The sequence below is a fragment of the Xyrauchen texanus genome, chromosome 3 (genome assembly GCF_025860055.1).
Source record: "Xyrauchen texanus isolate HMW12.3.18 chromosome 3, RBS_HiC_50CHRs, whole genome shotgun sequence".
Lineage (NCBI taxonomy): Eukaryota > Metazoa > Chordata > Actinopteri > Cypriniformes > Catostomidae > Xyrauchen > Xyrauchen texanus.
In genome coordinates, this window is record NC_068278.1 from 42,587,431 (window position 1) to 42,599,931 (window position 12,501).

Below are 12,501 nucleotides of genomic sequence, written 5' to 3' on the forward strand. Positions count from 1 at the left end.
GATAAAATATGTTTCATCCAGATGTATTTTTCAGTCATCCACACAAAACCTACCCCAATGGAAAATTAACTTGGCACAACTCAATTTCCAAATTACAGTGTATTATGACAGTATTTATTAGCTTCTTGTTATGGACATTTGACAGACATAATCTTTCCAGGAGCACAGTGGAATTAAATAGCTCTGGTTATGTAACTATTTGCACCACTCATACAAAGAGTCTGCACTGTCATTTACAATTGACAACTCGCAGGGTTGGGGAGTAACTGAATACATGTAATGGGATTACGTATTTAAAATACAAAATATTAGAAGCTGTATTCCACTAGATACAAAAATTATTTTGATTACTGACGAGATTACTTTGCATTTTTTTGTAATTTGTTCAATTTGATATTTAGTCCTTTCAGACGGAAAACATTTATACATATAAATGATGAGATCCAAAGTGCATTTGAACAGCAGCGAAACACTTTCTTATGATGTGATACATTCGTACGAGCAGACAGAGAAGTACATTTGAAGTAAGTTTGGGGCAGAAGAAATAGAAATAAACTTTGTGTAAATTATCAGCTTTTCGCTAAGCTAAAATGCTATTTCTAGCCATTTTACATGCACATTTTACCAGGCACGACCATATTTTTTTATCAAGAAAATACATGTTAGATCATCATTTCATTTTATCTTGTAAGACCTCTGATATTAGGGCAAAAATCGTATTCTTGATAAAAAAAAAAAATATTGTTTTGTATCCAAACATCTTTAAAATGGGATCAATTTGATTTACCTTGTTTTAGAAACAACACTGCATAAGATATTTAGGTTTGTAAGTAAACTGACAGTTTACGAAGTTGTATCCCTCACACTGGAAAAAGCCATTCAAAAGCAATTCACTTCAGAATCACATCAAAACAGTATTGCTTTGCTGCTCTCTGGAATAGAAGGACATCAGGCATATGGTTTAAAACTCTTTGATTGGCAGGTGAGTGATCCCGAAATTAATTCACAAACTTGCACACGTGTCAATGGAAGAGTTTATTCATGATAACATGTAAACAAGCATAAAAGAATGGCTCATGCCTGTAGATCCATTTTGGTATCTGACAGATTGATCATTAGCCTATGTCAGTGTAGTAAAAGAAAGAAAAAAAAAGAACCACTTCTCTTAATTATTCTACTAGCATTTAAACTAAGCACAAACATGATCTTTAGAGCCAGAATTTATTAAATTCACTAAGTTGTTTAGTAAAATACATGAAATAACAGAGCTTCAAATGTGCATGCTTAGTCCATTGTTTTACAGCACAAAATAAACAGCAAAATGAGATTTTTCATTATTACGGAAAATGTAATGTCTTTCAGCTTGCTCACTGGGGTTATTAATACAATTATCATTTAATTACTTATTTTTAAACACGATTAGAAATCGTATTTTATCTATTTACGCAATTATGATTCATCGACATTATAGTTTTATCGTCTGTTAATGCTTGATCTTCTGTAAAGCTGCTTTGAAATGATGTGTGTTGTGAAAGGCACTATACAAATAAAATTGACCTGACTTGTCTTGCTGCTGCATTCATGTTAGCTCTATCTGTGCTTTGCAAGCATGTTCTACTGCTATGCTATGCTACTATGCTAATTTATTTTTAATTTTCTTGTTCATTGAACTATTGTATATAAGTAATATCACACTGTTGTGATTACCTATGGCACTTGGCCTGCGGCCAAATCACAGCAGTGCTTATATAGGGCCATATCGCACTCTTGCTCATGTGATATTGCTTAATATTATATATATATATATATATATATATATATATATATATATGTTAAGTGCCTTATGTTTGTGGACTGATTATGTACTCATGAACGAGATGTGTCTTTAGCTGTTTAATGAATGTTGAGAAGGTTTCAACAGATCAGGTGGGGGTTGGAAGCATATTCCACCACTGAGGATCTGAGCGACTTTGTGAAGAGGGATCAAGAGCTCAAGAGGGGGTGATGTGGGCCCTCTTTGTTTGGTTAAAACCAGATAGGGCCATGTTCTGGACCAACTTCAGTGGCTTAATTGTGCAAGTGGGTATGGTGGCCAACAGAGCATTTCAGTAGTCAGGTCTTGATATGACAAGAACATGGATCAGGAGCTGTGCAGCATATTCAAAAAGGAAAAGGTCTGATTTTCCTTTTGTTGTAAAATGCATATCTGCAAGACTGGATGCATGGCCAGTGAAGATTAGCTGGTCATCAAGCACCACTTCCTGGTCCCTAGCTGTCCTGTGTTAGTTGTTGTTGAACCAAGATGAATTGTGAGGTTGTGGTCAACACATGGGTGGGCAGGGATTCCTTTATCCAGGCCAAGATATCTGAAATGCAGGCTGAAATATGAGCTGAGACATTTGGGTCATCGGGCTGAAATGACAGGTGGAGCTGTGTATTATCTGCATGGCAGTGATAGGAGAACCCATGTGCCTTTTATGAGGGATGTTGTATAGATCGAGAAGAGGAGGGGTCCAAGCACTGATCCCTGAGATACACCAGGTGTTAGCTGGTTTCTTAATTCAGTAGAGCCAAAAATGTTGTTTAAAATTAAATTTGCCGAATCAACCTATGTAGATAAAGAAAATCAGGTTGCAAAATATAAATTCAGCCAAATTATACTTTTATTTATCTGATGTTTTCATCAATAACTATTCTGTAATATTTTTGTCTGGTCTCTTGCAACTTTATTAACTGTGTGTGTACATACAGTAGATAGACTCTTTATTTTTATTTTTTTTACTCTTATGTTTATACAGAGATTGTTGTGCCTGTCTGGCCTGTCAGATGCTTACCTTATTACCAGGGTCCCACTCTATGTACACGCATTCTGTCATAAGACTTCAATTTAAGCAGAGGAGTGGATAATGTGCTTTGAGTAAGTGAAAGGCTCAAAGCAGGAATGTTAGTAGGACAGATTGAAAGCAGAGGTGTGTGTGTCTGTCTATTTTATTAAGCAGCATTGGGGCCATTTTTGGCACTTTCTGTGGTGTTTTTGACCAAAGGCCTGGTTAATTTTTGACCTTGGTTGGGAGATGGTTGAATCATCACACTATGAGATGCAGTGTAATCAGTGCTGTTTGCATGTGCTATATTTTCCTTCCCTTTACTTTTTTCCTCTTCATCTTCTCTCTCAGTGTCTCATTTATCAGATCTGTATTGCTGATCCACACCTCTATGATGGAGAAGTTAGGCAAGAAAGATCCTGAATCTCAATTATCAAACTGATACATTAATAAACCCAAGACTGGCATATTTGTATTTGATCATGCATATCAGGAGAAATCTTTTTTTGTGTGTGTATTTTCCCAGTCTACTCTCAACATTTGAAAGGAGCATACTCAGATTTTTTTAGTTTTTGTAGATGTATTAAATGTAATTAGTGCTTGATCACAGAGGTGATGCATTTAAAATGGGACCTTTGCTAAGTAGCCACCTTTGAAAACTTCTAATGATGAAACTTATTACACTTCAGATCTGGGAGTGCTGCAACCCATTAGCAAACATCACACATCCTCTTGCGCAAAATTCCTCAAATATTGTGGGCTTATAAATATATTTATGAGACTAGACAGTCCGTGTATGCATTGCATTGTGCATCTAGCTTTACCTTTCTGGTTCATTTCATTATCTCTGGTTGTCTTTTTCTTTGCAGTGGCCTGAGTTAACCTTTCCTTCATCCGTTCACTCCTCAGGCCTGAAACCACTAAAAGACTGATAACTTTCACTCTATTTATTTACCAATACTTTTGGTATTTGGTTGACATGTTTTGTGTGTGGTTCAGTGACCACAGGGCTTTACTGTGTTCTGCAGTCAGTTTTGTGTCAGACTGAGTTGCAGAAGACAGAATTTTTTAGCGTGAATTCATTGAGGCCAAGTGCGAATAGTTTCAGGCTGTTACTGCTAGATAAGACATGATGCTCTTCAGTGTGGGTGTATGTTTGTGCAGACTGTTTGGTGTTTGAGAAAGGATTTGGCTTTTAAGTGATAGAGGCAGACGAAAATCACATTTACCTCCTTAGCTGTTTCCTGTATGGAGGTGGAATATCTTCAGTTTTGAAGATTTATTTATGTGATTTATCTAGGGATAGGTGATATATCAGCAAAGCTTATTGTTCTGCTGATATTTGGCTATTTGAAGATTATCAGCATCTGGGTTGTCCAATACCAAATCAACCAATAAAGTTAAATTTCAAGTTTCAGCATATTTGTACTTCTGAGCTTTAATTTGTTAGACTAAAAAAAAAAAAATAGCTTTAGCATGTGACCCACATTTTGTTTTTGACCATTTAAAAATTGGTCAAATTTAACAATTTCCAGATTGACCCACACTAAGAGCCCCATATCACTGGGATTTAACAATAAAGGGTCTTAATATGAAGATACCAAAAGGAAAGTTAGTTATGAACCAGAATCTAATAGGCTATGAAGATACTTATTGAGTTAAAGACACTCCAACTCCTACACACAAAAGTTTTGTTTTATTATTATTTATTTATTTATTTATTTTATTTTGATTCAAATAATTGGCATATAATACAAGGGATTCTGAAGTCAACTAATTTTAGTTATTTACCTACCTAGCTATGTGTAAAAAATACTTAAACTCCTATACTTATTATTAATAATTTTTCCACCCATTTTCTCCCCGATTTGGAATGCCTAATTCCCAATGCACTCTAAGTCCTCGTGGTGGTGTAGTGGCTCACCTCAATCCGGGTGGCAGAAGATGAATCTCGGTTGCCTCCGTATCTGAGTCATCAATCCGCGCATCTTATCTTGTGGCTTGTTGAGCGTGTTACTGCGAGACCTAGCGCGTTTGGAGGTTTCATGCTATTCTCCGCGGCATCCACGCACAACTCACCATGTGCCCCACTGAGAGAGAGAACCACATTATAGCGACCATGAGGAGGTTAGACCAACGTTACTCTACCCACCCTAGCAACCGGGCCAATTGGTTGCTTAGGAAGCCTGACTGGAGTCACTCAGCATGCCCTGGATTTGAACTTGTGACTCCAGGAGTGGTAGTCAGCGTCTTTACTTGCTGAGCTACCCAGGCCTCCTGCTGTCCTGTAGTTTTGCTCCAAATCATAAAAACTTATGATGTTGACACTTTTTTGTAAATGTAGAGTAAATGTGTGAAATAAGTGTTAATTTAATTTCATAAAATATCTGTACAATTAATTTTCCTTCATTCAATTCTGTAATATACAGTGGCGGCAAAAAGTATTTGGATAGATAGCGTGTTTTTGCATTACAGTGTTTTTTTAATTTTTATTATTATATAATAGATATACTGTATATTGTAGATGTTAGTTCTGAAAAAAGTTTAAGCATAATTTGTTTGCGGATTGATTTGATATTTTGGATCTAATCCCATGAAACTCATATTTTTAAGTGTGATTTAATAATTTGTTACCACTGTATATTGGTATTACTGCATTCAGCCTCTCTTCTCTCTAAATGTTGGTATCGACATCAGCTTGTGAAAAACCTATATTGGTCTATCGATATCAGGGTTTGTCTGGAATTGCACTCAAATGTGGTGCCTCTTGGTGTAAAGCACCCATCCCTGAACCCTCCCTCCCTCCGGCTTTGTGTTAAACACATTCACAGATTTAGATTAAAATTCTTTCTCACTATTCGTCAATGAATGCTGTCTGAAATCACTCTGCTACTTCTTTAACTTTCCCTGCTCATATTTAGCAGTCTGGTAGGACAAAAGGACAAAAGTTGAGAGAAAAAGAATGGGGAATGAGAGAGAGAGAGAGAGAGAGAGAGAGAGAGAGAGAGAGAGAGAGAGAGAGAGAGAGCGTGTGTGGATTAAACATAGGAAAAAAGAGAGAGAAAAAAAAAAGTGTTGTAATTGCCCCCCTCTCACGGCCTTGCTCTTTTGGCATGTTGGTTGGATGGAGTCTCTCTCTCTCTCTCTCTCTCTCTCTCTCTCTCTCGCTCTCTCTCTCTCTTTCCACTCCAGCTGCGTCTGTCTGTCAGTCCCCTCCCCCTCCAAATGTCTGACCCTTGTCTGCATAGATGCTCTGTGAGGAGAGAGAGTACGAGTACAAAACTCTCTGCTGTGAACACAGGGCAACTGCCTTCTGGGAAGCTTCTATTCACTCAAACACACACTCACCCCCCTCACCATCTCCTCTACACCCGTTCATCCCCCCTCCTCTTTTAGTCCACCTAGAGGGGTTTTGTTACTGCACTGGGCAACTTTTTTCCTCCACTCTCTGTGTGAGCTGTTTTGTTTTTGTCTCTCTCCCGTCTCTTCTCTTGGAATTAGAATCGATTGAAGGATTCCAAATATACAGTCACACTGGGCTGTCAGGAGCATCTGAAATCATAATTTGCACCAGTGTTTGCAGCATCCTCACTCAGCAACGGTGGAGCCGATTTTTATTTTTTTTTATCTCCTTGAGAGGATTACGAGCATGTGTTAGAAAGAGCGTGTGTGTGAGAAGGGGGAGAGAGAGAGAAAACGCGCAAGAAGACGAGAGAGACGGAGTAGTTTTGTGCATGTGAACGCGGGGAAAGGATGGCTCTGTGGCTCTGAGCTGCCTCGGCTCTCACAGGACATACTCTCATAATAAGGAACGAAAAGCTGACTGACAGACAAAACTCCACTCACAAAAGAATATTGTTCTTATTGTTGTTCTCCCAGAGGCTTAACTAAACAGGATTTCCATGATGCCAGCTGAAGTCAAGCAGGTCAGTTGTGGGATTCACTTGCTCTCACCATCCCTTCCTCACCATTCTCTTCTTTTCCTACTATTCTTTTGTGTGTTTCTTTTTAAATTGTATATACATGTTGTCTTCAGTTTTCTTTCTGTTTGGTGGTTTAATCTGGTTGTCTTGGATGTAAAATTGTCCCTCAGAAACAGATTTGGTCTATAATGTTTTTTATTATTATTTATTTTGGGGCTTTTTACCTTTATTTGTAGATTAGTGGAGTGTAGACTCGAAAGTAGGGGTAAGAAAAGGGAATATGAGTGGGATCTGGACATGACCCTGGTTGGACTCAAACCTGTCAATATGTCTATTTTGCTTTAGAATATTCTTTCAAGAATTGAGAGAAAAGCTGTTGCGGTCACATTCTATGAACTGTCAACATTAAAAATGGTCTATTTGTGTAGTGCATTCAGTACATATCTGTTCCGAATGAGAATCGTTTTCATGTTCTGTGCAAGAAAAAATGAAAATCTGATTAAAAAAGAGTGAAAAATAGATGTAATACAGAACATCTGCTTAATTGTGTTTGTGTGCTGCGCGACATTATGGTAATGTTATTTACATTGCTGTCCTCCAAATTTTATCTGAATTAAAAGAGGGAAAACGATTCTCATTCGGAACAGATATGTACTGAATGCACTACACAAAATAGACCATTTTTAATGTTGACAGTTCATAGAATGTGACCGCAACAGCTTTTCTCTCAATTCTTGAAAGAATATTCTAAAGCAAAATAGACATATTGACAGGTTTGAGTCCAACCAGGGTCATGTCCAGATCCCACTCATATTCCCTTTTCTTACCCCTACTTTCGAGTCTACACAATTTGAACAAAGTAAAGATGCGGAAACTATTTCCTTGATGAAAAGAAGCCAGAATAGTTTATTTACTGGCACGGTGGACATCCTCCCTTCCTCTTCTCCCTCCCTTCCTCCCTAGTAGTGGACTCATCAGTGGTCATCAACAATTTGTTCCCTTTGTTTTGAAGCTACCACCTTGCCTGGCAAAGCAATGAGTAGATCAAAGGAATTAGCTCTTTTATCATTGTTTGTCTAAGCAAAGGGATTTTCTAAAGATGCTTTCCCAGAAGACTGCAGTGTCATCCCATGCCGTAATGTGAATGATTGGACCATTATTGCGTATAAATCACACACATTTCACAAAGAAGGAAATGTTTTGAAAGGAACAACCATTCTTTGTGTTCTACGCTAATAATTTTTTTGACAGTGTTGAGTCAAAAACAGGCTTGTGAAAACTACCTGCTAGGCACTGTTAATCTGTTAACGGCTGTCTCATGGTTGACTTCTGCTGGATAGCTGGATAGAATCTGTAGCGACAGTTCTTGTTCCTGAAACAATACCCCTCCCCCCCAACCCGCACACCAAACAAAACAAACTTTGAAGGCGTAGAATTTCTGGTGTCTCCGTCCATGAACCCCTGCCTCCAAGGGACGCTAACGCTGTATCTAACCTCTGCTCACCTCCATGCCCAGCAAAACATTCCTTTGACTAGCACCTGCTCAGTGAGGTTAGACATGTCACACAAGGGTATGAAGATTAAGAGGCTCTGCTTTCTGCTGGAGTGTCTGACATGCTTGATGGTGTTGTCAGTCATCTCGGTTGCTGGATAAAGAGGGTTGCGAGTGAAGATCATAGAAAAAGAAAAAGGCACATATATGATGTATACATCACTTTAATAGATGTTATATCTATCACATAGAGAGCAGCTAATAAAGTGTAAATGTACTAGTGTTTCCACGAAACCAATATTTCAGTGGTCGCAAGACCACCATCATTTTGATACCACTGGAAAAACTAATGTGCTATTGAACACACTCCTTTGAATGTTGATCTAAATGTTAAAAAAGTGAAAAACAATGGCATACAGGTACTGAATTGAAGGCTGGGGTTCCTTCCAAAGTATACTCCTTTGACGGCAATTAGTCGACATTATTGACAACGTCAACAAGAAAAAGTTGTCTACAGAAATTTTCATTGTCATCTGATTTAATTTAACACAACATGAGATCTTTTGAAACGCTAATGATGACGCGGGAGACAGTGGCGTAGCTAAGGGGTGGCTGTGGCCACCATGGACCGAAGCCGGGCCACCCCATTGACCACCCCACTCGCAATTACTGTTTTAGTTATTTTTTTGGTCATTTCTTTGGCACAATTTAGTTCTTTAGAGGTGAAATCACCTCCCACCCCCTGCCACCAAAGTCTGACAATATAAAAATGCTGCCCAAATCTTTTTTGCCTGTCAGAGCGTCTAAAAAGGAAACACTGCGCCATTATAAACTGTATTTAGTGCATCCATTATTAAAGTTCAAATAATAAGGAAGCGGGCTGTATAAATGAGTACAAACTCTGAAACTGTCATTTGTCTGCGGTTAGAGCCGCTAATATGAATCACGTGAAAAACAGCACTAGAGAGTTTCAAACTTCTCGCGCGGAGACACTCATCACTGGCGCATGCTTGCTGCAGCTATATTTTGTTTATAGTGATTGCTCGCAACATAGTGAATTATAATATGAGTGTCATGATGTGTATCTTAAGGTGAAGAAAATCGCCGATACACAGCTCTATAAAGAAGAAAGAGTTTGTTTTTTTGTGAGTTAAAGATTGATCGAAATCAATTGAACAAAAAGGTGAGAGGGTGTATTCTTAATCCATTATACAATGCAAAAAACTTTTGGGGGATTTGTCTTTTTTGGTTTGATTTCCAATAAAAATATCTAAAACTCCTTATGTACATTTACATTAGCAGCTATACTGCAGAAGAAAAAATTGTTTTCTGAGAATTTTGAATATAATATTTAATACATATTAATATTTAAATATTGAAAATATTGAAAAATCCTTAAAACAAGATTAATTTACCTGAAAAGCAACAGAGCATTTATGTTGAATATGAATATATTTTTTCTTTACTGTACTGGCAGAAGTATGAACAAGTGGAAAAAACCACATCAAAATACACTTATATTTAAGATACATTCTCTTAAAGCAAGTCTGTTTTTTTAGACTATGTTAAATGGAAATCAAGACATAATAACAATAGGATTTTTTGCAGTTACATTTTTTATTAATTAAACAATAAAAATCCAAGTAGTTTATCCCCTTTAATTCAGTGAATGTCATTTAAAGGTCTTTTTAAAAGATGATTTTGTCCTCCTTTATTGTTAGTAAGCATGTTTAATACAACCTTATAAGTCGGGCAAAAGCTGAATAGTCAGTTAAGAGCTAATGATTAATCATTGCAATAACTGCAGGATAGTCTAATAATCGTTAGATTAGTCGATTATAAAAATAATCGTTAGTTGCAGCCCTAACGCATACAGGTTTGACACAATGTGCACAATGACTGCTTTATCATACTGCTTTATGCCGGCAGCCATATCACCCTGTAGCTCAAGACCAGTTGCCCACTGAAGCTAAGAAGGGTTGAGCCTGGTCAGCACCTGGCTGGGAGACCTCCTGGTGAAAACGAAGGTTGCTGCTGGAAAAGGAATTAGGGAAGCCATGAGCAGGTGCTCATGCTGTGGTCTTTGTGGGTCCTAATGCCCCAGTATAGTGATGGGGACGCTATACTGTAAAAAAGGGTACTGTCCAGTGGATGAGACGTTAAACCGAGGTCCTGCCTCTCTGTGGTCATTAAAAATCCCAGATTTTATATACACTCCTCGAAAAGAGTAGGGCTGTAACCTCGGTGGCCAAATTCACCCCCATTGGCCCTTATCAATCATGGCCTCCTAATAACCCCCTTTCATTAATTGGCTCTATCATCCCTCTCCCTCCTCTCCACCAATAGCTGGTTTGTGGTGATCATCCAGTTGGATGATGCACACTAGTGGTGGTTGAGGAGAGTTCACTGGGTGAAGCGCTTTGATTGTAGTGTCAGAAAAGTGCTATATAAATGTAACATTAATTTATTCTTTCATTCATTCACTGTGCACGAGAAGTAGCTGTATGCTGAAAACTCAAGTATACCTTGGACTTGAGTCAGTACTCTGTACTATTGATACTGGAGAGAATGGTATTGTTTCTTTATTTTAATTTTAGTATTAACTTGGTACAAACATACTAGTACTTTTAATATCTCTTGATATACCATGACTGTGTACTCTGTGTAAATATTTATATATGTACTGCTTTGCAGTGCCTCTAGGGCACCAATTAATAGCCTGTGGATGCCCTTAATCTTTGTCTCTTTGCTATGAATCTTGGGTGTGAAGTCACTTATTTCTCTCTATAAAGGAAATTATTAAGCATTCATTTTTATACATGTTGCAGATACAAGATGGAGTAGGAAATGCCTGCAATGTCTTTTCTTAATTGACATGCACTTTGGCTGCATTACAACAACTCCTCATCCAGTGGAGATTACCATCTTCAGCCCTCAATTACCGTGGGGTGAATCAGCCTGCCCAAGTCTGAGTTAAATATAAATGTCTGATACTTCAGTAGAGGGTGGCAGTGCCATTACTGCAAAAGACATTTAGCCTCATCAAACTGCAAGCGGTGTGGAGACAGAAAAATTATTTAGTTTTCAAAGAACCATTTACATTTCGCTTAGGCTATCGGCTTCGCAGAAGTTGTATGGAGTGATTGTCACTTCACTTCAGGACATTCCTTAGAGTGATTATTTAAGTTTCAGTTGAGCATTTTCTGGTGTTTCCAGAAGTGATTTGACAAATTTTTTGGTAAAATTGTGTCACTCTGGTGATCTGCTTTAACCCCCATTAGCGTTGCTGTTCTTTCTATTCCTCATCATTCACCTTCCTGTCTGGGAAGGCCTCTTTTTTTATAATGCATTTTTCATTCACTGTTCAGTGGCATGGATCAGTATTTGAAGACATATAGAGCAGAAGAAGCTGAATTGTGGTTGTGAATAGGGCACAAAATGCCATTGACCCACAAGAGATACGGATAATGGGACTGGTGGTGCTAGAGGGGGAGTCTGATTGCTGTCTGCTTAGCCAGACTATGAGGTCTGTTGGGAAGGGGTGGTGTATGAGAGCATGGTAAAGAGGGTCCAGATGTCCCACTTCAGCTGTACTGCCCATATCAGGACATTCAGGAACCTTTGGCATGGAAAAACAAAGATCTGCCTCACCTCTTGAGGCTGAGTGTGTGTCAGGACTGTGGAAGTGGAGGTCACGTGATGCCATGCGAGGAGCAGACGTGTAGACTGTGAGCTCTGCACACTTTGCTAATTTTGTTTATTATTTTCATGTTATAATCCAGTGGAATTTGATACACCCAGTGACACATTTGCTCTTTGAGCTAATTATGGCAAAGAAATAAAATCATGGGGCTCTGGAGATATTAAAAGACACCTTTGTGTTAAAGATGAAAGCCCTGACAGGCCCACAGACAAGGGAACTTGATTTGGATAGTGCAGCCGGGGAAATTCCGCGTCAACTGTCCAACATGTTTGTGATGCTGACGAAGGTTGTTGCTGACTTTGAGGATCGTGCTGTAATACGTCAATCGATTGCAGCGATGGAAACAAAATTGTGAGTTGGTCACAAGAGTGGCAGATGTTGAGGGACAGATTGATTATCTGGAGTAATCGGAGAGGGAATTGTCCGCTAATCCACCCACAACCAAAGTTAATGAAAAGCTTGAAGATCTTGAGAATAGGAGCCGCAGGAATAACATCCGAATTGTTGGAATTCCTGAGCATGAGGAGGGCAGAGATTTGGTGAAATTCTTAGATGAGC

General features: G+C 38.4%; 1 protein-coding gene across 8 annotated transcripts in view; it reads left to right on the top strand.

Moving 5' to 3' along the window:
• Positions 1–12,501, top strand: part of LOC127624161 (splicing regulator ARVCF-like) — a 244,611-nt gene that overhangs the window by 119,101 nt on the left and 113,009 nt on the right. The window contains exon 1 of one of the 8 annotated variants that reach the window (XM_052098893.1): positions 6,124–6,751. The exons of the other annotated variants lie outside the window; for them this stretch is intronic. Coding sequence (XP_051954853.1) covers positions 6,728–6,751 — 24 coding nt within the window. The 5' untranslated portion in view covers positions 6,124–6,727. Of the gene's footprint in view, positions 1–6,123; positions 6,752–12,501 lie in introns of those variants that run through there. 8 annotated transcript variants of the gene reach the window in all.